Source organism: Leopardus geoffroyi, chromosome C1, assembly GCF_018350155.1.
Source record: "Leopardus geoffroyi isolate Oge1 chromosome C1, O.geoffroyi_Oge1_pat1.0, whole genome shotgun sequence".
Lineage (NCBI taxonomy): Eukaryota > Metazoa > Chordata > Mammalia > Carnivora > Felidae > Leopardus > Leopardus geoffroyi.
In genome coordinates this window covers 75,485,685-75,511,007 of record NC_059328.1, presented here as the reverse complement: position 1 = coordinate 75,511,007, position 25,323 = coordinate 75,485,685, and the positions used below count along the sequence as shown (strand labels likewise).

Genomic DNA, 25,323 nt, shown 5'->3' with positions numbered 1-25,323 from the left:
TTGATGCTCAAAAACACCCAACATGCTTAGTTTGCAGTTGATTTTTATAGTAATATCACAGTGCCTACCCTTTATGATTCTAGAATTCTTTAAGCCCTGTGCATCTTGTCTCTAAAGGACCCATATTCCTTTGCACACACACTTTTCTCAGCAACAGAATTGCATTAAACAGATTTCTAAACAAAAACTACTTTAAGCTTGTGTTCCTTCGGAAGGGCTAGGACATCCGTAGATTTATCACCAAGCTTGGTGTAGCAGGATGTTAAAATGAAACTCTTCCTGTCTGAGAATTTCCATCAAATAAACAGTTCCTAAAACACCCCCATTATTTTTGGAGTTAAAGTAGTATAACATGAAAAAATTTTCACTTTAGCTAACCTGTTTCATTAACTTCCATAAGTTTAGGAAACTATTCAACCATTCTTTCATTACTAACATTATACTCTCATTATTACTTGGACTATAATTTTAAATTTAAACCTTCAGAGATTTTTTTTTTTGCAGTAATTACAAACCTGGAAAGCTGGAAGAAAGACTCAAAATTAATTTTCTTCCATTGCTAAATAATAATTATTATTACCTTATTATTATAATTTTTAAAGTAAATATATATTTTACTTAAATATATAAAATATAAACATCAAATTTAAAAGATATAAAATAATAAATTAAAATAACTTTTTAGATCTTTTAGGCAAAAATAACTAGCTTGAAATTCTTCATCCCTAGATTTGCATTTTTATAGCCTCATGAACAAAAACAAAAGAGACAGAGAGAAGCTTTTAATCAAGTTGGCTGAAGGATTGTACTCATGGGACTTGGCTCATGTGCCCACCCCTCCTCCAACACAAACCTCCGTTTCTCAAGATATACATGGTCGTTGTACTTAGCCCAGCTAGGGTTCAAGTTTTGAAGCTGCTATATTCAATTTCACAACTTAAAAACATCTGTCTGTGATATTTTTGCATAGACTTTTGAATGATAACCAACCATTAAATTCTAAATTTTGTATTTTTCTATTTTACCAAGTATCCCGCCCCCCAGCAAAAAACCTGAATCCATCCTAATATAAGCTGAGAGGAAAACTGGAAGACAATGAAACAAAATATTGATGAATATCTCTGGAGTATAAAATTAAGGATCTTATATATACACACATGTATTTTTTGTTACATATGAAAAAAAGCAGTATTAAAATAAGAGTACTTCTGAAAAGGGGGGAAGAGAAAAGAAATTACTAGGTAAAATCTTTTTAAAAAAATGCCTTCTCACTAACAAAAAATACTCTCAAGAGAGACGCTATAGAAGTCTTCTCAACCTGCCACTATTTTGTTCACATTCACACCTGGTTCTCTAGATTTATTGTGCTAGATGAGGATGTCTAAGGTACTTGTGGAAATTCCATTAATACTTCTTTGTAGATGGGCAGAGACAAGAAAACAGGGGTAAATACTAATGTACAAAGAAGACTTTAATAGACTGCAAGAGATAAGGAAGGACATTAAATAATAATGAAAGTATCAATTCACCAAGAAGATATAACAATTATGAATATGTATGTACCCAACATCCGAGCTCCTAAATATATGAAGCAAGCATTGACAGAATTGAAGGAAGAAACATTTACATAATAATAGGAGAATCAATACCTCCCTTTCAAGAATGAATACAATAATCAGACAGAAGATCAATAAGGAAAGAAGGACCTGAGCAACATTAGAGGCCAATTGCACCTAACAAACATTTATAAAACGCTACACCAAACAACAGAATGCACATTTTTCTCAAGTGCATATGGAACATTGTCAGGGTAGACCTTATGTTAGGACACAAAATAAATCTTAAAACATTTAAAATTATTGAAATCATACCACCCGTCCTGATCATAGTGGAATGGAACTAGAAATAAACAGCTGAGGGAAAATCGGAAAATTCACAAACATGTGGAAACTATACAACACATACCTAAACAACAAATGGCCTAAGATGAAATCATGAGAGAAATTAGAGACAAATGAAAAGTAAAACACAACATACCAATAAATAAATAAATAAATAAATACATAAATACATAAATACATAAATAAATAATAAAACATAACATACCAATGCTTATAGATACAGCAAAATAAGTGTAACAAGGGGCACCTGGGTGGCACAGTCGGTTAAGCGTCCGACTTCAGCTCAGGTCACGATCTCGTGGTCCGTGAGTTCGAGCCCCGCGTCAGGCTCTGGGCTGATGGCTCAGAGCCTGGAGCCTGTTTCCGATTCTGTGTCTCCCTCTCTCTCTGCCCCTCCCCCGTTCATGCTCTGTCTCTCTCTGTCTCAAAAATAAATAAACGTTAAAAAAAAATTAAAAAAAAATAAGTGTAACAAGGGGAAGTTATGGCTATAAATGCTTACATTAAGAAATAAAGAAGATCTCAAATTAACCACCTACCTGTACACTTTGAGAAACTGTAAAAAGAAGAACAAACTAAATCCAAAGCTAGCAGAAGGAAGTAATAAAGATGAGAGCAAAGACAAATGAGATAGAGAATAGAAAACACAGAAAATCAACAAAATCAAGAGTTGGGTTTCAAAAATATCAACAAATTTGACAAATGTTTAGGTAAAGTAACCAGATAAGAAAAAAGGAGAGAAGACTCAATTAAAATCAGAAATGAAGGAGAAGACATTACGACCAATTTTATAGAAATAAGGATTATAAAGAATGAAAAATTGTATGCCAACAAATTAAATAGCCCACATGAAATGGATAAGTTCCTAGAAACACAAGGCCCACCAAGACTGAATCATGAAGAAATAGAAAATCTGAACAGACCTCTAATTTGCAAGGAGATTGAATCATTAAACAAAAACCTCCCAACAAAGAAAAGCCTAGGACCAGATGGCTTCACTGGTGGCCACTACCAAATACCATTACATTCTTTAAAGAAGTAAAACCAAACCTCTTCAAACTCTTCCAAAAAATTAGGAGGGAACATCTCCAAGCTCATTCTATAAGTCTAACACTATTCTGATATTAAAACCAAACATCAAACATACAGAGAAATTGAATCACTCTGTTATACATCTGAAAGTAACATAACATTTTGTGTCAACTATTCTCAAAAAGACCAATATCCCTGATGAATATTTATACAAAGGTCTTCAACAAAATACCATCAAACAAAATTCAAAAGCACATTAGGAGGAATATATGCCAAGTGGGATGGACTCCTGCAATGTACAGATGGTTCACATTTGAAAATCAAGCAATGTAACATACCACATAAACAAAAAGAGGAAGAAAACCACCTAAAAATATCAATTAATGCAAAAAGCATTTGCCAAAATTTGACAGCCTTTCATGATAAAAACACACAACAAACTGGGAATAGAAGAAAACTACCTCAACATACTAAAACCCACATATGAAAAGCCCACAGGTAATATCATACTCAAAGGTGAAAAACTGATTTTCCTCTAAGGTCAGGAAAAAGACAAGGACCCTCACTTTTGCCACTTCTGTTCAGCATAGTACTGGAAATCTTAGCCAAACAATTAGGCAAACAAAACAAATAATAGCTGCTAAAATTGAAAAGGAGGAGACAAAATTATCCCTGTTTGAAGACAATATAATCTTATATGTAGAAAACTCCAAATATTCCACACACAAAAAAAAGATGTTGGAATTAATTCATTCAGCAAAGTTTCGGGATACAAAATTAACACTCAAAACCAGTGGCATTTTTATAAGTTTATAATGAACAAATCGTAAAGGGAGTGAGGAAAACAGTTCCATTTACAATAGCACCCAAAACCAATAAATTCTTAGGAATAAACTTAAATAAGAAAGCTGAAGATGTATACACTCAAAAACTACAAAACTTTGCTGAAAGAAATTAAAGAAGACAACAATAAATGGAAACACATCTTGTGTGCATGGATTGATTGCAAGAGTTAGGATTGTTAAACTGTCAAGACCATCCAAAGAGATGTATACATTCAGGGCAATTCCCATCACAATCTCAATGTCACTTTTTGCAAAATTAAAAACACAAACAACAAAGCATAATAAACATCCTAAAATTTGCATGGAATCTCAAGGAACCCAGAATATCCAAAACACTCTTGAAAAGAAACAATGAAGTTGGAGGTCTCACAGTTCCTGATTTCAAAATTTATTTTAAAACCACAGTAATCAAAACAGTGTGATACTGGCATAATGACATATAGACCAATGGAAAAGAAGAGGGAGCCTAGAGAGAAACCCGGCTTATATGGTCAAATGATTTTCACCAATGGTGCCAATACATTTAATGGGAAAAGAGCAGTCTTTTCAATAAATGATGTTGTGAAAACTGCATTTCCACATGTAAAAGAATGAAATTAGACCCTTACCATATACCATATACAAAAAATAATTTAAAATGAATCAAAGACCTAAACATAAACATAAAACCTAAAAGTGTAACACTCTTAAAAAAAAACATAAGCAAAATGCCTCATGACATTGACTTTGGCAAAGATTTCTTGAAAATGCACAAAAAGCAAAGACAAAAAATAGCATATGAAAATTAAAAAGTCAAACATCTGTGCATCAAAAGACACAACAGAGTGAAACACAACTTTCAGAATGGGAGAAAATATTTGCAAACCATATTTTTGATAAGGGGTTAACATTTAGAATATATAAAGAATTCCTACAACTCAACAACAAAAAACAACCCAATTTTAAAAATGGGGAAAGGACTTGAGTACACATTTTTCCATAGATGATACACAAATTGCCAACAAGCATATGAACGGATACTCAACATCCCTAATCATTAGAGAAATGCAAATCAAAACCACAATTTTACCTCACACCGTTAGGATGGCTAGTATCAGGGGGAAAAAGACTATAACAAGTGTTAGCAAGGATTTAGGAAAATTAGAACCCTCGTGCACTGTTGGTGAGAATGTAAAATGGTGCAGCTACTATGGAAAACAGTATGGTAGTGCCTTAAAAAAGAATTACTATATGACCTAGCAATACCATTTCTGGGTATACATACAAAAATCTTGAGGGGCGCCTGGGTGGCGCAGTCGGTTAAGCGTCCGACTTCAGCCAGGTCACGATCTCGTGGTCTGTGAGTTTGAGCCCCGCGTAGGGCTCTGGGCTGATGGTTCAGAGCCTGGAGCCTGTTTCCGATTCTGTGTCTCCCTCTCTCTGCCCCTCCCCCGTTCATGCTCTGTCTCTCTCTGTCCCAAAAAAAAAAAATAAAAAAAATTAAAAGGAAAACAAAATTCTTGAAAGAAGGATCTTTTTTTTTTTCAATGTTTATTTATTTATTTATTTATTTATTTATTTATTTATTTATTTTGGGAAAGGAGGGGGCACACAGAGAGAGAGAGAGAGAGACAGAGAAAGAATCCCAAGCAGGCTCTGTAAAGTGGGATTTTAAAGAGACTTGCACACCCATGTTCACAACATTATTCAAAACAGCCAAGAGATGTAAACAACCCAAATGTCCATCAATGGATGAAAAGACAAACATAATGTGGCATTATACATGAAATAAAATATTATTCAGACTAAAAAAGGAAGGTAATTCACATGCTACAATATGTGGAAATTATGCTAGGGAAATAAACCAATCCCAAGATTTATATGGGGTATCTAGAATAATCAAATTCACAGAAAGAGAATGTAGAATGGTGGTTGCCAGGGACTGAGAGAGAGGGAAATTCGGAATTACTGTTTAATGGGTATAGTTTTGCACGATGAAAAGAGTTCTGGAAACTGATCTTTAACACTATTAAACTTTCTGCTTAAAAAATAGTTAAGATAGTTATGTTATACACATTTTTACCACAATTAAAAAGAAATGTGATTGGCTGCATTCCATCAAATATCACAGGAAATGGGTCTATTCAAAATTGACAATTAAAAATTTGTTTTCTGATACTCCATGTACTTTCTTGATTCAAGTCTGTGATTTTAAGAAGCCATTTTTGATAGCGTTATAAACAATGAATCTCTAACATCTCTTAGTACTTCGTTTTTACCATGTTATTTTCAAAGAGCCGATTTCACACAAACATATTAGCAAAAACGTAATTAATACTCTTAACATCTTTTCAATTCACTCAGAACGTTTTAGGCAGAGGAAAGCCGTCAATGAACCAAAGCGCACAGATTCCATGGCACAGCTCCTGTCTATATTCATCCAGAAGGCAACACATTGTAGTAACAGAGTAATCTGTTACACAGTCCAGTTCTGTAGCTCCATACTATGGAATGCCTTAAATTAACATATTTTGTTATTTTTCCAGAATTCTTGCTCATACTAAAGTTCAAATATGATAGGGAGTACCCTAATAGAAGAAACACTGAAAACGGGGGGGGGGGGGGGGGCGGGGGGGGAAATGCAGCATTTGTTAGATTTAACTTTTTTTTTGTTCTTATTTCTTTGTTCGTTTTAAATAAATACCTGCTTCTGAAATTTTCCTGATATTTGAGTGACCCCCCCCTCCCAAATATATAAGCTCCAGTTTCCCAAAATCTGCATCCATCTAGGGGAAAAAAATTGGAAAAATATGACTTAAAATAATAGTGATTATTTCTGAACTATAAAATAATTATTTCTAAACTACATGTACATATCCCCCAATTTTATACGTACACATACATATTTTATTATTATTTTTAAAGTACTTACATTAATACCAAAAAGACTTTTTTTTTTTTTTTTAAAGCAGTGGGATAAGAAATAACCAAGTAAAAACTTAAAACAGACAAACAAAAACTTGTTCCCTGACAAAGTACCGCTGCGAAAACCGGCTGTTGAAATATTCACAACCTACTGTTACTTCGCTCACATTCGCTCCTACTGTTCTGTATTTACTGCGGGACCAGGGAAGCCCAAGCCGACTGTACAGGAGGGACCGGTGTGGAAGCTTCTACTTCTAGGATTTCCTGCTTCGCCTCATTCACACACTCCAGGGTCCTGACTTAGCTAAAAGTGAAAATCCACCGCAGTTGAAACACGACTAAGCATGTCGTTTCGATTTCAGTTCTCCTTCATCCCGAACCTGCAAAGAATGGCTGTAATATCCGGTTTGCTTTTCACTTCTAAAGAGACCGGTCCATATCCGTAGAAGGCAGACGCTGCAGGAGCGCGAAAGGATAGGCGAGGGCAGCTGAGAACTTGTCCCTGACCGCAGCGCCCGCCCTAGGTAAGTTCGCTCCTAAACCTGGTCTTCCATGCACAAATCCATTAACTAACAACAACAAATTCCCAAGCGCAGACCCCACGCGGGCAGTCGGCAAAGACAGCATAAGAACGGCGAGGGTGCTCCGCGGTGTGTGGCCCTTGGGATGGTTTGCTCTGCCTGAAAAGCGACAGCGCCTGCACGGTGTCCCCGGGATGCGTTGCCCCTCTTGTGGCACCCACCCGGGTTTGCACCAAAAGCCCTGCACGGAAGGACTGCATCCGACTGCATCTTTAGAAAGGGGGATTGAAGTCCTTTCTTAGACTGAGGGACCAAACCCCGACCCAGTCACAGAGGTGCGGCGTAGACTCGCCCCCTCCCTTCCCAACGCCCTTTTTCAGACAGGCCCTGCCTGCGCCCCTGCTGGGCATTGGGAAAACAGAGAGAAAAGATGATCCTTACCTTAGGGACCGTGTAAATCTAAATTTTGGACTGTTGGTTGTTCTTTCATTAATTACACTCAATATTCTGAAGTTGCTACAAAGCTATATTACGTGAAATAATTCAACATTCTTCCTAATCGATTGTTAATCAACTGTTAAAAATAACCGTATGACCGAACTCTATGGTTTGCTCATCACGCACTGTTTCTAAACGCACCATCCACACAAATAATAACCTGCAGTATTTATTAAAAATACAGGTTTGAAGCATTTTTAACCATCACTCTAGATAACTCTTACAGGCAGTAACTTTGGAAAATAATGATCATTTATCAGTATATAATACAGCTATCTCATTCTACTTTTTATTTTGGAGAGAAAAGCTTTTTGCCTTGCTTCCACAGTCCTGCTTTGCATTAAACATTTTTTAAAAGAAAATCACTCTGTAAGATCATCTCTTTCCCAAAGCTTTTCATAACATTAACCATGAGAACTCCACATTTCCTCCTAACACGGCATTACAAAGGCTCATGTTTTACTTCTAATTTCTCCTTGAACAACCATAGAAGAAGTCTCATGAGAATCAGGTTGAATTTTTTACCAAAAAATATTATAGTTACCCTCTTACTCCTTGGTAATTTCCAGTTTACAGAATCCTATTGACACAGAACTTGTCTCACTATTCTGTGGCTTCACAGGCTCATTATTGAAACAGTACATTAATTGTGGAAAATTTAATGTATTGAGAGGTTTTGTCATTGATCCAGACAGTAATGAATTAACCAGGAATTACCGTTTTACCCATAACATTGATAAGAAAGTTGTAATTTACCGAGGCGAGTTCCTTTTTCAAGGTCGTCCAGGCAATAGATGACTAGAACTCTAGGTGTTAATTCATAGCAGTCTCCCTCCAGAATCTGAACTGTGACATCCCAGGTGTCTCTGGGTTGCCCCTGCCTAACACTCTCCACAGTGCCCTCCTTGTCTGTGGTTCCCTTGGGGTCTGATTCTGCCAGCTCATACTTCTCATGGGACAGTTTGTTTTGTGGTAATCCTTCCTTCCTTCATACCAGCTTTAACTTGTGGGAAGGAGTTGTCACCATTTCTACCCAAACCAATTCTTTGCCTTCTTTTGGAATTTCACCCCTCCTGCCTCCTTCGATACTTATTTTTTAAGCAATACTTACATAGCATTTATTACGTATCAAATATAATTTTAAGTGGTTCATATGTATGCAATCTGGGATACTTTTTATTCTAGTAGCCCTACAATTTAGTTATTATAAGAATTCCCATTTCACAGATGAAAAAAAAAGGAGACAGAGAGATATCTTTCCAGTAATCACGCAGCTTGGAAAGTATGAATCCAGTGTTTGAGCCCAGGCAGTTGAGCCCCAAACAAACAGTATGATGCTGTCTCTCTTTAACTTATCAGTCATCCATTTCTTTCCAGGATCTTCAATCTCTCTTTCTCTGTCTGTCTGTCTGTCTGTCTCAATCTTTATCTCCTTGCTCTTGCTCTAATTTTACCTCTACTCTACATCTCCCCCTCTGTCATCAACACCTTTGACAAACCCCTTTTATGGGCCTGAAAATTCATGGATATCTGCCATGTAATTAATCATTTTTGTTTCTCATAAGAAACAAATGGACAATATTTTCTATTCCCCCAAATGTGGAGAGTAAATATAATATTGAAAAGTTATGTAAGGATGCATTCTTTATCCAGAAATTATTCTTAGTTTCAGACTGCTATTTCAATTAATATCTCAAATTAGCTAAGAAAGTTGTAATTGCGTGTTACCACCTGTCCCAAACTATACTGGATTATATTATCCAGACTCACCTATAATGATACAGGAGTGGTGAGCTCACTTCTGTCTCCTGAAGGAGGTGCCCAATTGTGCCCAATGAGCATTTACTTACTTGAGGGCATGCCCTTGTAGGGGCACCTTTTTGCATGAGACCTCCTACCACTTTGGGTCCCGTACTGCCTAAATGACTATTCAAGTAACCCCACCTTAGGCAGAGGACTGGAACCAGTGTGGGGACATGTGAATGTTGCTTAGCGTTATCTTAGAATAAAGGCACAGTAAATGTTCTTTGGATGGTCTCTATCTTTTGGTATGATGAAATGTTCCATTCATTTAGATGACAACAATCAAAGCAGAGTCTAGCTCAGATGTGGAGCTCTGTCAGATCCGGGAAGATCCTCACACATCCTCACAACTGGCTGTCTTTGCTGTAAACTTATAAACGAGAAATGTTTTTCAGTACATGAATGAATCCTGGCCCCATATATTTCCTTTTTTAATGTTTGTTTGTTTGTTTCTTTCTTTCTTTCTTTCTTTCTTTCTTTCTTTCTTTCTCTCTTTCTTTCTTTAGAGAATGAGCAGGAGAGGGACAGAGAGAGAGATTGAGAATCCCAAGCAGGCTTCTCGCTGTCAGCTCAGAGCCCAACATAGGGCTCGATCTCATAAGTCCTAAGAGTCTGACACTTATCACCAACAGAGCCACCCAGGAACCCCTGGACCCATATATTTCTTTAAGCACTGTGTATAAAGGTTTTGGATATTGAGACAAGCTGCATTATTTCTTTTCCCTTCTTCTACGCTCACTCCCCCAACCAATCCACCTCCTGTCCTCTTCCTTTCACTAAATCTATCCTTATCACGGGCACTGTTCACCTTCATTTTCTCTTTCTCAGAATATTTTGTGTATAATTCAACCCCCAATAACCCTATTGCCGTGTATTTCATCTCCTGCTTACTTTACTCCAGACCACTTACCATCATCTAACACATGTAGATCTTTTCTCATTTGTTTTGTTAATTACCTGACTGCCCCTACTAGACTGGAGCTCCACGAGGCAAGAATCTTATCCATTTTGTTCATTTCTGGATATTGAGCACCTAGAACAGTGCAGCATACAGTAGATACTCAATAAATATTTGCAGAATTGATGAGCCACTATATTGTCCTGGAATTCTTAGAAACTCTATGACCACTCTTCTCATTTCCTTCGTGTCTCATTCTGCCTTACCCCCAAAATGTTGGTTTTCTCAGGACTCTATCATCAGTCCTTTGCTTTCTTCATTCTGTTCATTTTATGCATCTCTTGGATATGGTTATTTTAGGATTCACTTTAAGAACAATTAAGATAATAGATACAGGTTTTCTGTACCAAGCCTTAAGGCACTAACTAGGGTACACACTTTTCCCTTAGGAATGATGTCTATATTCCATAAGCAGAAAGCTGATATGTGTGTAATTTGTACAACCATTAGAGGTGACTTCACAGGGGACGCCTGGGTGGCTCAGTCGGTTTAGCATCCCACTTCGGCTCAGGTCATGATCTCGTGGTCCGTGAGTTCAAGCCCCACGTTGGGCGCTGTGCTGACAGCTTGGAGCCTGTTTCAGAATCTGTGTGTCTCTGTCTCTCTGACGCTCCCTCGTTCATGTTCTGTCTCTCTCTGTCTCAAAAATAAATAAACGTTAAACAAAAAAAATTTTTTAGAGGTGATCTTGTGTTTTTAGAGATGATCTAGATCACCTCTAAATAGAGGTGATTTAGAGGTGATCTTCAGGATCTTGTGTTATATTGAACAGTTCTTCTGGATTACAGGTTACCATGGCATCTGGACTCACCATGGAAGCCCCCATTTGCCTGATAAAAAACAAGGAAGAGGAGCTGGTGGTGAATCCAGAAGCACTAGAAATTCTTGACAAGATATCTCAGCCTGTGGTGGTGGTGGGCATTGCAGGGCTGTCTCGGACAGGAAAATCCTACCTGATGAACCGCCTGGCAGGACAGAACCATGGTGAGTGTTGTCCTGGGACCAGGGCCATTTGCTTGGAACCATCAATATAACAGGCTGTTCAGGCCTCCTCTAGTGTCATCTCAAGGAAGAGCCTAACCCCTCCCACTGAAGAAAAATTCTAATTCTCACCATCAAATTTACAACCTAACCCTATCTATCCACAAAATCTTACTCTTGTATCTAGTAAAAAGAGTCTCCAACCCTGCTTGTTCTCTGGAACCCATCCACTCTCATCAGCTCAGCTCCTGTCGTGATTCCCTTTCTTTCTCTTGTGTCACTTTTGCCCAAATTACAGGGCCATTCCCAGCAGCATAAAATTTTAGTTTATTGTGTCTTCTTTCTAAAGAGGTAGAAAAAGGGGCGCCTGGGTGGCTCAGTCGGTTGAGCGTCCGACTTCGGCTCAGGTCATGATCTCGCGGTCCGTGAGTTCGAGCCCCGCGTCAGGCTCTGTGCTGACAGCTCAGAGCCTGGAGCCTGTTTCAGATTCTGTGTCTCCCTCTCTCTGACCCTCCCCTGTTCATGCTCTGTCTCTCCCTGTCTTAAAAATAAAAATAAAAAAAACGTTAAATTGTTTTAAAAAAAATTTTTTTAAATAAAAGAGATAGAAAAAAAGAGGAAGGAAGGAATGAAGGAGGGAGAGAGGAAGGAAGAACCTGTTATTCCCAAATCTCAAGGGAGCTAAGATTAAATTTTTTCTTCCATTTCATAACAAAAGTTTGATAAATTGTGCTCCCTCTCTTTCTGTATTCAGTGTTTTCTAATGTGAAAACTGTAATATGCCCAGAAAAGTTTGTAAAACATACATGTACTATAAAGTTATTAAATGTAAGATGGTCACCTGATCAGGTAAAGAAATTTAATATTACCAACACTCAAAGCCCAAATCACACCCTCTCACACTCTTATCTGTGCTCACCAGTATTTTTAATTTTGATGGCAATTCTTTGCTTTTTAAAGATGGTTTCAGGGGCACCTGGGTGGCTTGGTCAGTTGACTGTCCAACTACTGATTTTGGCTCAGGTCATGATCCCAGGGTCATGAGATAGAGCACTGCATCAGGCTGTGTGCTGAACCCTCTCTCTCTCTCTCTCTCTCTCTCTCTGCCCCTCTATCCTGTTCGTGTGTGCGCGCGCTCTCTCTAAAAAGAAAGAAAGAAAGAAAGAAAGAAAGAAAGAAAGAAAGAAAGAAAGAAAGAAATGGTTTTATAGTCTATGCATTTCAAAAAAGTTTAATTTGGTCTGCTTTTAAAGTTTATATAAATGAAATTGTACCATGTGTATTCTTTTGTGTGTTGTTTTTCTTGTATGTATTTGTAATTTATTTCTGTTAACTGCTGCATAGTGTACAATCATATGAAGATATCAGAATTTGTTTCTCCATTTATTATTAATGAATGTTGAGATTGGTCCCAGATTTTCTTGTTTATGAATTCAACTATCATAAATGGTTTTGTACTTAAATTCCAGTACACACTTACTCAACCTTCCCCCGTTGATTATACCCAGAATTGGACTCACAGGGTGACAGGGTATCTGTGTTTTCAGCCATTCTGGACAGTATCAAACAGCTTTTTTTTTTTTTTTTTTTTTTTTAATTTTTTTTTTCAACGTTTATTTATTTTTGGGACAGAGAGAGACAGAGCATGAACGGGGGAGGGGCAGAGAGAGAGGGAGACACAGAATTGGAAACAGGCTCCAGGCTCTGAGCCATCAGCCCAGAGCCCGACGCGGGGCTCGAACTCACGGGCTGTGAGATCGTGACCTGGCTGAAGTCGGACGCTTAACCGACTGCGCCACCCAGGCGCCCCTCAAACAGCTTTTTAACTTTTATGTACAATTTACATGACTGTTAGCAGTCACTGAGATTTTCCCACATCCTTATCACCATTTGGTAATGTTAGACATTTTGGCTTTTGCTAACCTTGTGACTATATAGTCACATAGTCTATGTCTCACTATGAATCAGTTTGAGAACCTTTTCATATATTTATTTGCTGCTTGTATTTCTTATTTTTTTCAGTGCAATAAAGTTTTTTTTTCCTTTTAAGGGTCAGCTAAAACTACACAGGTTAGTAGAATTTACATTAATCTGCCCTATGACCTATTTGAGCCTACACAGGTACAAGATGAATAGGGGGCCCAAAGTGTTTCCTCAGAAAATCCTTAATGTCTGTAAACAGTAGATTGTCGCTGAAATGGAAGAAACTCCTTTCCCTGCTGGACCCTGAAATGGAAGACATTTATAAGTTTCACCACTGTAGCTCCTGGGGAACCTGGACTATCTACTGTCCCTGTATGTTGTTAACTCCTCCCTTGCAGGTTTCCGCATGAACGCCACAGTGAGATCTGAAACCAAGGGCATCTGGATGTGGTGTGTGCCCCACTCCTCCAAGAAGAACCACATCCTTGTCCTTCTGGACACTGAGGGCCTGGGGGATGTGAAAAAGGTAAGGAAGAAAGTTGAGTAAACTTCCTTGCTCTTGCCTATTAATTCACTACCTCAATTCTACTTCTGTGACCTATTCCTACAAATAGCAAGTGCAAATTATAGATAATGAGGTTAAATTCTCTTATCTTGAACTTTTTTCCTTGAGAGCACAAATATTTTGATATTTTGAGTTAAGATATTCATCTTACTTTTAACACTAGGGTTAATGACACAATTTAATAAACACTTTTGAGTAGCTACATCCAGGCCTCTCTGCTAACTACTACAGACACAGCAGGGAAGAAAGTAAAGACCCAGAGGTTAGCGGGGAGACCTCAAGTACTTAGTACAATCAGTACAAGGTGCCATGGATGCAACCTCGTAGTGGGTAGGGATTAGATTTCAACTTTCCTGGTGAAGTAACATGAAAACTGACTGAACTGTAACCCATCAGGTCAATGGGACTACCAGTTAAATTGTATGGATTGGTGAGTTTGAATATAGTAGCCTCAAAAATAGGTTTGAGCAAAGTAATATATTTAAATAAACTCCAGAAAAGCTTTGGCTGTTCCAAGAACATCCATAATGATTTTAGTCTAAGTTTCTTCACTGACTTCTAAAAAGCATGATCTTGACCGATAGAAAATATTGTAAACAGGATACTTGTAGGCATGTTGTCTTCACAGTATTAGGCACAATCAGTAGTTTCTCCTTACTTCATATAAGTCTGAGTCTACACTGTAGCAGCAGAAGATGCGTTGATTCTGATACTGCCCCTCAAAAAATAAAGGAGAGACTTAGAAATTCTGAATTAAAATTTTTTAATGTTTTAAAACTTTAAGTTTTAAAGTCCTCAGTATAAAATAAAGTGTAAAATAAAAACAGAAGAGAAACTAAAACAAAACCTATCAGGCCTCATGAATTCATCTCACCATATGTTTGGATTTTAACAAGTTTATCCCTTCTTTGAATGTTCCAGCAACTTCTCAAACTAAGAAAAAAGAACAAAAGTACCAACTTGTTACTTACCATTCAAGGGCCCTGCAACTTCATTCCTAGTGAGTTAGATCTACTCTAATTACCACCCCCCACCCAAAAAATGAAGAGGGACTCTTGATGGTGAAATATATTATATTTTGGCCAAAACTTGTTTCTTTTTATCTAATTACACTTGTTTAAGTGTATTTATTAGTACACTTAATAATGATTAATAATATTATTAATAACTGGTGGCAATAGAGAACAACTCACTAAATTTAGATTTAGGTAGTGTCTAATTCTGTTTTCCTGGCCTTCAATGCCCCTCCCATCTTGTCTTGAATCTCCTTCCCAGTCTTGTCATCTACTCTCACACATTTATACATTGCTTCAGCCAAATGGAGTAATTCTAAAATACATTTATATGATTGTGCTTTTTAATTCCGACTTGGCTTGTGTTGGTCCTCCCATGATCTTTTCATTTCCACAAATCCACACTGCATCATTTCTTTAAAACCCACCTATTTTTTTTTACCCACTGCCATCATTTCACAGTCAGATGTAATCTCTTGCTCAGAATTCGCAGGGCACTTCTCTTTTTTACGTTTTTGGTTTTTACCCCTTTTCCTTTTACATTTTAGGCTTCTGGTTCTACTCCTGGCAGAGATCATTAACTTGGTTTATGTTTCTTGGTTGTATGTTTACTCATTGGTTGACCAACCCAGAAAGTCAACTTCTTGAGGGCAACGACTATCATATGAGTGGTTGTGTCCACCCAACCAAATGTATTGCCTGACATTTAGAAGACAACCGATGAATAGTTGTTGAATTTAACTGAATGACATTGTGTTTTTAATGTTGTCCATGACGCATAAAGTTTGCTGTAGGAATAATTTCCTGCTTATTGGCATATATCTACTGTGTTCTAGTCACTGTGTTAATGAATGGAAATGTTAACAAGTAAATGAAGGGGAGACTCTTTAGTCTTTTGCTCTAATGTGCTTTCCAGGTCAACCCTAAGAATGACTCATGGATCTTTGCCCTGACTGTGCTTCTGAGCAGCACCTTGATCTATAACAGCATGGGCACCATCAACCACCAGGCCCTGGAGCAGCTGCAGTATCCTTCCAGGGACCAAACCACCACGTTTTACTGAGTTTACAGGAATGGCAACTGAGACTGTCATCTTAATTGTCTGGTTGAGGAGAAGGGACATGGGAAATAAGTTAATGTTTATAAAATTTGTTTATATAAGACATGGAAATTGTGGTATAAATCATTTCTCCTTCCTTAGCTGAATTCTCAGCTACGTGGCTGAACTAACGCAGCTCATCAGGGCAAAATCCTCAACACCTGATGAAGTAGAGGACTCCACCGAGTTTGTGAGTTTCTTTCCAGACTTTGTTTGGACTGTCCGGGATTTCACTCTGGAGTTGAAGATAGATGAGTCCTCAATCACTGAAGATGAGTACCTGGAGGATGCCTTGAAGCTAATTCCAGGTCTCAGAGCATGGCATGGGTGATGGAGGTTCCAGAGGGAGTGGGAGCAACTAAGCCCTGTCCTTCAGGACTTGAAATCAAATTTTGTTTGCCCTTGGTTCGAGATATAGTCTATTAGTGAGGGGCGATTGGTGAATGATGTGTGGTGATTGTTTTTCATAGGTTATTAGCTGTAAAACTCCAGCTGCTGGAGTAAGCTCGCTGAGGAAATTTAAGGACCACTGTGGAACCAAATGATTTTAGACCAAATGGGTGTTGTGAAACATTTTTCTAGGCTACAGTGCTGCAGCTTCCTAAGGCCCACATACTCGTGTTCCTTTTATGTGCTCCTCTTGTTTCATACTGACAAAAATAGCTCATCAGATTAGAAGTTGGTGAACACTGAATCACAAGAAATAAACGGACATAAATTGTTTGTTATGGAAAAATATACAAAACATAAAATTTACCATCTTAACCATTTTTGAGCTTATACTTCTGTGGCAATAAATGCATTCACATTGTTGTACAAGCATCACCACCCACCAACTCCAAAAACTTTTTATCTTCCCCATCCAAAGTTGTACCTGCTAAACACTAACTCCCTAATACCCCCTACCCACAGCCCTTGGCAACCACCATTCTACTCTCTGTCTCCATCTAGGTACCTCATAGAAATGAAATCATACACTACTTATCTTTTTGTGACTGGCTTATTTCAGTAACCATAATGTCCTCAAGATTCATTCATGCTGTAGCAGGTGTTAGAATTTCTTCCTCTCTGAGACTAAATAGTATTCTACTATGTATATACCATATTTAAATGACCGTATTTTAAAAATACATTTCATGTTTCTATGAAATATTCTATGAATACTTTACTAGTTCCTGGACAGTTACAAATTTCAGAGAAAGGATATTTACACATTAAGAGTCCAGAAAAAAAAAAAAAAAGATGTCCTTCTAGTAAGACTTTCAGATCCACATCCATCTGTCACATGATTTCACTTTCTTCTTTCTTACGGTCTTGTACATTATGTTACCATTTTAATATCATTAATTCACTACATGTTAATTTTACTTGCATTTTATTTTTACTTTATTTTAGCAGAGTGAATAATTGATGGCACCTGGAAATAATACAAGTTTTTATTTAATCATTCATGTATTCATTTTTCCAAAAAAATTTTATTGAACATCTTATATATCCCCCAAAATCATTCTATGAAGTACTTCCAAGTCAGATCTAGCCGGATATAGATAGTGTTAAGACCTCCAAATTACCTGCAGGTTAACCTTACCACGTGGACACTTCCGCTAAAAGAGCTCCAAACATATTTTTTTAGTGTGATTTTTTTTTACTCTGAATTTTAGAAATTTTTTTCCTCCCTTGGTATTATTTGTCCATCTCCTGTTATTTTCACAAACAATGTCTTACTCTTCTTTCTGGCATTACTTTATTTTAGGAATTTTCACTACTTTTGTTCATTCATCAGTCATTTGATAAACATTTTATAAACACTTAAACCACTAAACTCCATACCGATGCTAAGGAAACCAATTATAAGATTGTTCAGTTGAGCCTGATGCCTTTCTTTCTTCTCCCATAGTATTTTCTTGACTCTGCTCCATGCAGAAATGGATTTTCCATACCTGTGGTGATGGCCCAGGTTGGTTAGAAATGACTGGATGAAAGGAGATTTACAGACACAGGAGCTGCAATGATGGGAAAATTCCTGGAAATGAAGTCCTCACTCCTCTACCTGAAGGCTGCCTTTCAGTGATCACCTTTTTTCCACCTTTGCAGGCACAAATCCCAAAATCCAAAATTCCAACATTCCCAGAGAGTGTATCAGACAGTTCTTTCCAAAACGGAAGTGCTTCATCTTTGACCGGCCTACAAATGACAAAAATCTCTTAGCCCATATTGAGAACGTGCCAGAAGACCAGCTGGACAGTAGTTTCCGGGAGCAATCAAACAAATTCTGCACCTATATTTTCACTCATACAAAGACCAAGACCCTACGAGAGGGAATCATTGTCACTGGGAACCGTGAGTCACCTTTGTCCTACAGCATGTCTCTATATCAGTGTGCGTGGGGGAGCTTTGAGTATACTCTGAGTTTGGCAGTAATTTTGTTGACATCTGTGTGTAATGATGGGGAAGCAGATATTCATGCCATGAAAAGGTATCCATACATGTTTCTTAATTAGTCTCCCTATGTGAGGGTTTGCTGAGACTTAATATATCTCAAAACCCTAATTCACTAATTATAAAAAGGCAAGACAGAGTTAAAGAGAGGACATCTGCAGATTGAGAAATCCTATAGGATATCTTCTGGTCTTTAAGGATATAGTAGATATTTGGTAAACTTACATGAGTCAGATCATGAATAGGAAGCTATAAGTTCCGGCAAGCCCATTGACAAAGAAAATTATGTATAGTCTTATATGCAGGGCAGGCTTCATGGGCACGTGACTTATACAGTCCGGTAATACCTTGTGCAGAGATGAGCCAATACTCTCTGTGTGTTTTGTTTTAAGTTTCCTTATTTATTTTGGGAGAGAGAGTTCTAAGCTGTCAGTGCAGAGTCTGATCTGGCTTCAACTCAAACCATGAGATCATGATCTGAGTGGAAATCAAGAGTCGATTGCTTCACCAGCTGAGCCACCCAGGCACCCATCTATCTGTGTTTTGAATTCTTGATCATTTTCAACTAGGAGCCCATGTTTTCATTTTGTCCTGGGCCACACAAATTATGTAGCTGGTCTTGTTTGTGTATACTACTTCACCTGTATAATCTATTCCTTTTTATTCTCATTGAATGGGAAACTATTTTTCCAGTGACCCATGAGCATATTAATTGCAATTAATCAATTATTAAAAAAATTGTTTTAATGTTTATTTTTGAGAGAGAGAGAGAGAGAGAGAGCGCGAGCGGGGAAGGGGCAGAGAGAGATGGAGATACAGAATCCAAAGCAGGCTCCAGGCTCCAAGCTGTCAGCACAGAACCCTGCCCAGAGCTTGAACCCATGAGCTACAAGATCATGTCCTCAGCCAAAATTGGATGCTCAAATGACTGAGCCACACAGGCGCTCCTGTAATTGATCATTTAAATTATAATATGAAGAAATGGAGAACAACAAAAGAAAGAATAGGAAAACAATGTTGTTAGAAAGAAATAGATTCCCAAAGAAGAAAATAAAGTTTGTTTCTAAATAAGGTGGGGTTTTTGTGATCTCAGGATGATGCTCCATAAAAACTGGAAGCCAATGATTAAGACCTCGCTATTTATCCTCAAATTTCCTGCCTTATTCAGGGCTGGGGACTCTGTTGAAAGCCTATGTGGATGCCATCAAGACGGGAGAAGTTCCTTGCTTGGAGAACGTGGTGACAGCTCTTGCCCAGCGTGAGAACTCAGTGGCCGTGCAGAAGGCAGCCGACCACTACACCGAGCAGATGGCCCAACGAGTGAGCTTCCCCACAGACACGCTCCAGGAGCTGCTGGATGTGCATACAGACTGCGAGAGGGAAGCCATTGCAGTCTTCATGGAGCATTCCTTTAAGGATGACAAGCGGTCTTTCCAGAAAAAGCTTGTGGTAGTGTGTCTTAGCATTTATCCTTCCTAATTCCTACCCTTCTGGATGAATGCTTACAGTACATTTTTTTGACTCCGCAGCTCTTCTACCTCTCATAGTGGATGGAACCTGGGTTCTTGTGAGTGACAGGGCACTACAGGGTTACTAGTCACCTTTTTACTAAAAGATGGGCATTCTATTAATTTTCTATTGCTACATTTGAAAATTACCATTAATTTAGCACATTGTAATAATAAATATATATTTGTATATATATTATTCATATATAATATATATAATACATACATAATATACATGCATAAGCTTACCATTCTGTAGGTCACAACATAGGCATAGGATGGTGCCATCCTCTGCTCAGAGTGTCACAGACTAAAAACAAGATGTTGGCCAAAATGAGTTCTCAGCTGCAGGCTCTGGAGTGGCTCCAAGTTCATTCAGGCTGCTGACTGAATCCCCTTCCTTTTGGCTGTAGGATTCATGTTCCCTTTTTTGTTGGCTTTCAGACAGGGGGTGCCTCCAGCTCCTAGAAGCATTTTTTGTATATCTCCATGTTCTCCTTTCATCTTCAGGACAACAATGACACATAAAATTCTTTTCATATTTTAGTTTTTTTTTTACTTCCTCTTCTACCAAGAGCTTGGGAGAACTCTCTGCTTTAAAAGAATATATGGTCTTATCTAAGCCTTCTCCAATCCCACCCTCTAGTAATCTCCATTTCTTAAAGTTAACTTGTACCATGTAATATCTAACCACTGGAATAAAATTCAGCAAATTCATAGGCTCCAGGACCATGCAAGGGGTATACGTCAGAAGAAGGAAATCTTGGAGGAGAGTTTAATTCCTGGGGACAATTAATTACCATTGGCATATTTCTGGAAGTTTGTCTTTCAGTCTATGACCACCCTACAGTGAAAAAAATCTCTGTTCGTATTGAGAAAATGCCAGAAAGTCAGCTGTATTGTAATTTTCAAGAGCAGGGGAAATGTTTATTTTTTCCTCTTTACACACTCAAATTCTTGTTAAAAGAATTCATGGAGAGTTCCAAAGTCTGCTCAGAATACACTTTAGTCATTACCAGATGATTGTTTGGGGGGCAAGGGGATGTACATTTTCATCCATAACAACCCAAACTCTCTGAGGAAACTCTACTTCTAGCCACAATTCAACTTCCTATTGCTCATTGTTGATGATTGGGTCACTGTTAATCATACTACAGCAGAAGGAACCATGGAGTTCATGTCTTCCAACCCCAGGGAAGTAAAGGGACTTTCCACAGGTCACACAGAGAATTGGTCAGAATTAGGGCTAAAAGTCTGTTGACTCCTGGTCTGTTCCATGTTTCATTGTACTCTTAGGTAATCAGGATGCTTTTTCTAAAAGGATGACAGTTCCCTCTCTCTCTGCCCCTCCCCCGTTCATGCTCTGTCTCTCTCTGTCCCAAGAAAAATAAATAAACGTTGAAAAAAAAAATTTTAAAAAAAAGGGGCGCCTGGGTGGCGCAGTCGGTTGAGCGTCCGACTTCAGCCAGGTCACGATCTCGCGGTCCGTGAGTTCGAGCCCCGCGTCAGGCTCTGGGCTGATGGCTCAGAGCCTGGAGCCTGTGTCCGATTCTGTGTCTCCCTCTCTCTCTGCCCCTTCCCCGTTCATGCTCTGTCTCTCTCTGTCCCAAGAAAAATAAATAAACGTTGAAAAAAAAAATCTAAAAGGACGACAGTTGAACTTTCCCTCCTAACAGCTTCTTCCCATTGGATTTCTCTACATTTCCCTGGCAGGACACCATAGAGAAAAAGAAGGATGATTTCTTGATGCAAAATGAAGATGTATCTTTCAAATATTGTCAGGCTGCAATGGAGCAGCTTTCAGAGCCTCTGAAGGAAAGCATTTCAAAAGGAACTTTCTCTGTTTCTGGAGGATATGATCTGTACTTGAAAGCAAAGAGAAATGTTGAACTTGGTTATAAAGAGGTGCACAGGAAAGGAGTTAAGGTAAGGAATAAAGGGAAAGAGGTTGAACAGTAGAATGGAGTCAGGTGGCCTTTGTTGCACCTTCTGAATATCTAAGACCCTAGTACCAATTATGGGGAAAAACAAGAGCAAGGCAATAATTCCCTATGGAGCATATGATAATATTTGTGCTAAGTCCCTGGGGAATACAAATATTAGAGACACAACTTTGCTCCCAAGATGCTGATTTTACCAGAGATACAAATAGTGAACAGGATAGGGTATGATAAAGGTTATACTGGTATGCTAATAGATTAATGATAATGGTAATGATGATAATAATGGTTAACACATTGAACACTGACTCTCTCTACCACACATGGTCTTTAGGTGCTTTTGTTGGGTTATTAATTTAATCATCAGAGTAATATTGTGAATTAGGTATACTACTATCTACATTATACACTTGAGAAATGTGATGCACAGAGAAGTTAATAAATTGCCTAAGCCCATGCCACGGTAAGTGGTAGAGCTGGTAGGGCAAATCAGTATCTTGGTGGCCATTCAAAGCTCAGATGGCAGCTTAGGAAACATTACAGAAGGTTGCTCCTAGAAGTTTAAGATGAAGTATTCATAGATGTTAGCTTTATTAAGAAAAGCTAGAAGAGCTTCCAGGAAGAAGAAAAGAATGTCCAAATACATATAAACAAAGTTTTAATATGTTTGTAGAATCAGGAGTCTGGTTGGCTGTAACCCATGGTAGGGCTTGGGGGTGGGCATCAGTTAGAAAAGGGTCTCAAGAACTAAGAAGACTATGATGGAGTTTTTCCATTCTCATCAATAGATTAGAATTTATGCTGTGGACATAGAAGGAAGGGAGTCACTCAGGGATACACAATTTACTGGGCCACATTTGAGGTTTTGTTGAACAATTATTTCTGCAACCAGAGACAAGATCTTTGTTGCCTGACATGTATTTGCTCCTTGTTGGTTGGTTCCTCAGGCAAATGAGATCCTCCAGAACTTCCTACAGTCACAGGCAGCAGTAGAGGAATCCATCATGCATTTAGACAAAGCCCTCACTGCTGGGGACATGGCCAAAGCAGGTACAGGGGAGGGCTCAACTCACAGCGGGATGGGTAGATTCCTGCAGTGCCCACTGACAGATCTGACCAAAGACCTTCTTGCAACAAGGAGTTTCCTCTTCTACCACAGAAAACATGCTCTGTTCAATCAATTCTGAAAATAACAAGACAAGTGGTAGTTGTACATCAGCCAGCCAGGCAGAGTCTCTAACTTCAAAATGAGAAACCTGTCAATGGTGTGGCCATGTGGTGAAATTACACATTTCCCAGTCACCTTTGCAAAGTCAGTTTAGTCTCTAAGCTCAGGAGGGTCAGACCTGACCTGTTATTTTATTCCCTTTAAAAACTTGCATGGGGCAGTGGAGCAGGCCAAAAGGGAGGCCTCTGAGAAGGAACAGGAGCAGCTAAAACAGAAAGAAAATGAACAAAAGCAAAAAATGGAGGCTCAAGAGAGGAGCCTCAAGGAAAACCTAAGCCAGCTGGAAGAGAAGATAAAGAAGGAAAAAGAAAACGCTCAGGAAATGCTGGAAAGGATGTTGAAACATTATCTGAAGGTAAGTCTGGCCTGGATTTGGGCAGATCCTCACTCCTCAGGAAGAGAAGGACAAAATTTTAAGCAAAGTCATGATCCAAGAGTGAAACACAAATGGCATGTGATTTACTAACTGCCTCAGTCCATGTGGATCCTGCTGTAACCCTTAAAGCCATAATACATCTGCCCCTTCCATAGTGCTAGACTTTCGAGTATACAAAAAACCCCCTTGAGGAATGGTTTGCTATTTGGAGTGGTTATGGAATGGTCTTGTGAACCCCAATTGAGTAGGGTCTTTGTCTTCTAGTCCTATAGTCCTTAGGATTCTTGATACAACCATCAGAGAGATCAGAAATAGATTTTTTTTTGTCTTGAAAGTACCCAATTAGGTCTGATATGAAATGAAAAGTCTCCAAAACTTGCTGCATTTTTTTCCAGATCTGTCTGAATATCCTGGGATTATTATAAAACATAGAGGAAAATCTTTCCTTGGTCCAACCTGCAGCTTGATAAGCAATATTCTGTACAGAGTCAGTAGTTACCATGTTTTATTAGATGATTGTGGCCATGCAACCTCAAATAGAACTGAGAATTAATTAGAATTAAAACTGTATTCCTGGGGCGCCTGGGTGGCGCAGTCGGTTAAGCGTCCGACTTCAGCCAGGTCACGATCTCGCGGTCCGTGAGTTCGAGCCCCGCGTCAGGCTCTGGGCTGATGGCTCAGAGCCTGGAGCCTGTTTCCGATTCTGTGTCTCCCTCTCTCTCTGCCCCTCCCCCGTTCATGCTCTGTCTCTCTCTGTCCCAAAAATAAATAAACGTTGAAAAAAAAAAAAATTAAAAAAAAAAAAAAAAAAACTGTATTCCTACCCAAAGAGCATTGTTTGGGCTAGAATGCGTTATGGGGAAAGTTCTCATGTCTGATCTAGGCCCAACACCTACCCACCCCCAGAGAGATGATGCTGAGGACATCTTAGGATGTTATAAACCATGGATACTCTCATTATCCAGGTCAAAATGTATGGACACATTGGATATCCTCCAAACAGCAGTCTAAAGTGGCAGAAAAATAGACACCTACGTTTGCTGCTGGCTGAATCCTGATAATGGTGATTTTCACAAGTGGACTCTTTTCATTTTATAGGTCCAAGAAGAATTGCTTAATGAAAGATTTGGAAAGAAATCCGAGGAGTTGAATAAGGAGATAAATCGACTACAAGAAGAGATTGAAAGAAACAAAAAAACTGATCCATTATTGATTTCAAAGGCGATTGATGTGGCTGGGAATGTATTAATTGTGGCACTACCTGAAATTTTTAGGCTAGTCCGTCAAGGGAGGAAAATTCTCAATGAAAACAATTAAATAAGCTTAGATGTCTTGTTAAGGATACTATAAAATGAGGCTTCTTTTGTTTTAGTAGTGTAATACTGTGTTTATTTTTGAAATACATGTGTCATGCCACTTTCATACAACAAAAGTTTAAAAATAAAAAGTGATTGCAAAAAACATCAGCTCATGGCATATACAAGATAAACTTAATTTTGACTGAATGAAATAATTTAGTGAAATGGGAACCAAGTTGAAAAATACAATGGAAGAAAAGGCTAAATTTTCAATGCCATTGTAACAAAATAATTCTGAATAAGATTATAAAGACATTTGTAAAATTTACATAGAGATATACTTTATTTTTTTTTCAACATTTTTATTTACTTTTGGGACAGAGAGAGACAGAGCATGAACGGGGGAGGGGCAGAGAGAGAGAGGGAGACACAGAATCAGAAACAGGCTCCAGGCTCTGAGCCATCAGTCCAGAGCCTGACGCGGGGCTCGA

At 38.4% G+C, this 25,323-nt stretch overlaps 1 protein-coding gene across 1 annotated transcript in view; it reads left to right on the top strand.

Annotated features, from left to right (window-relative positions):
- Positions 1–25,000, top strand: part of LOC123598194 (guanylate-binding protein 4-like) — a 47,065-nt gene extending 22,065 nt beyond the window's left edge. Inside the window, exons 2-12 of the mRNA XM_045478185.1 lie at positions 7,045–7,206; positions 11,251–11,446; positions 13,765–13,892; positions 15,861–15,970; positions 16,158–16,351; positions 18,138–18,383; positions 19,651–19,931; positions 21,704–21,916; positions 22,878–22,980; positions 23,320–23,513; positions 24,633–25,000. Coding sequence (XP_045334141.1) covers positions 11,257–11,446; positions 13,765–13,892; positions 15,861–15,970; positions 16,158–16,351; positions 18,138–18,383; positions 19,651–19,931; positions 21,704–21,916; positions 22,878–22,980; positions 23,320–23,513; positions 24,633–24,851 — 1,878 coding nt within the window. The 5' untranslated portion in view covers positions 7,045–7,206; positions 11,251–11,256 and the 3' untranslated portion in view covers positions 24,852–25,000. The remainder of the gene's footprint in view (positions 1–7,044; positions 7,207–11,250; positions 11,447–13,764; positions 13,893–15,860; positions 15,971–16,157; positions 16,352–18,137; positions 18,384–19,650; positions 19,932–21,703; positions 21,917–22,877; positions 22,981–23,319; positions 23,514–24,632) is intronic.
- The last annotated feature ends 323 nt before the right edge of the window (positions 25,001–25,323 follow it).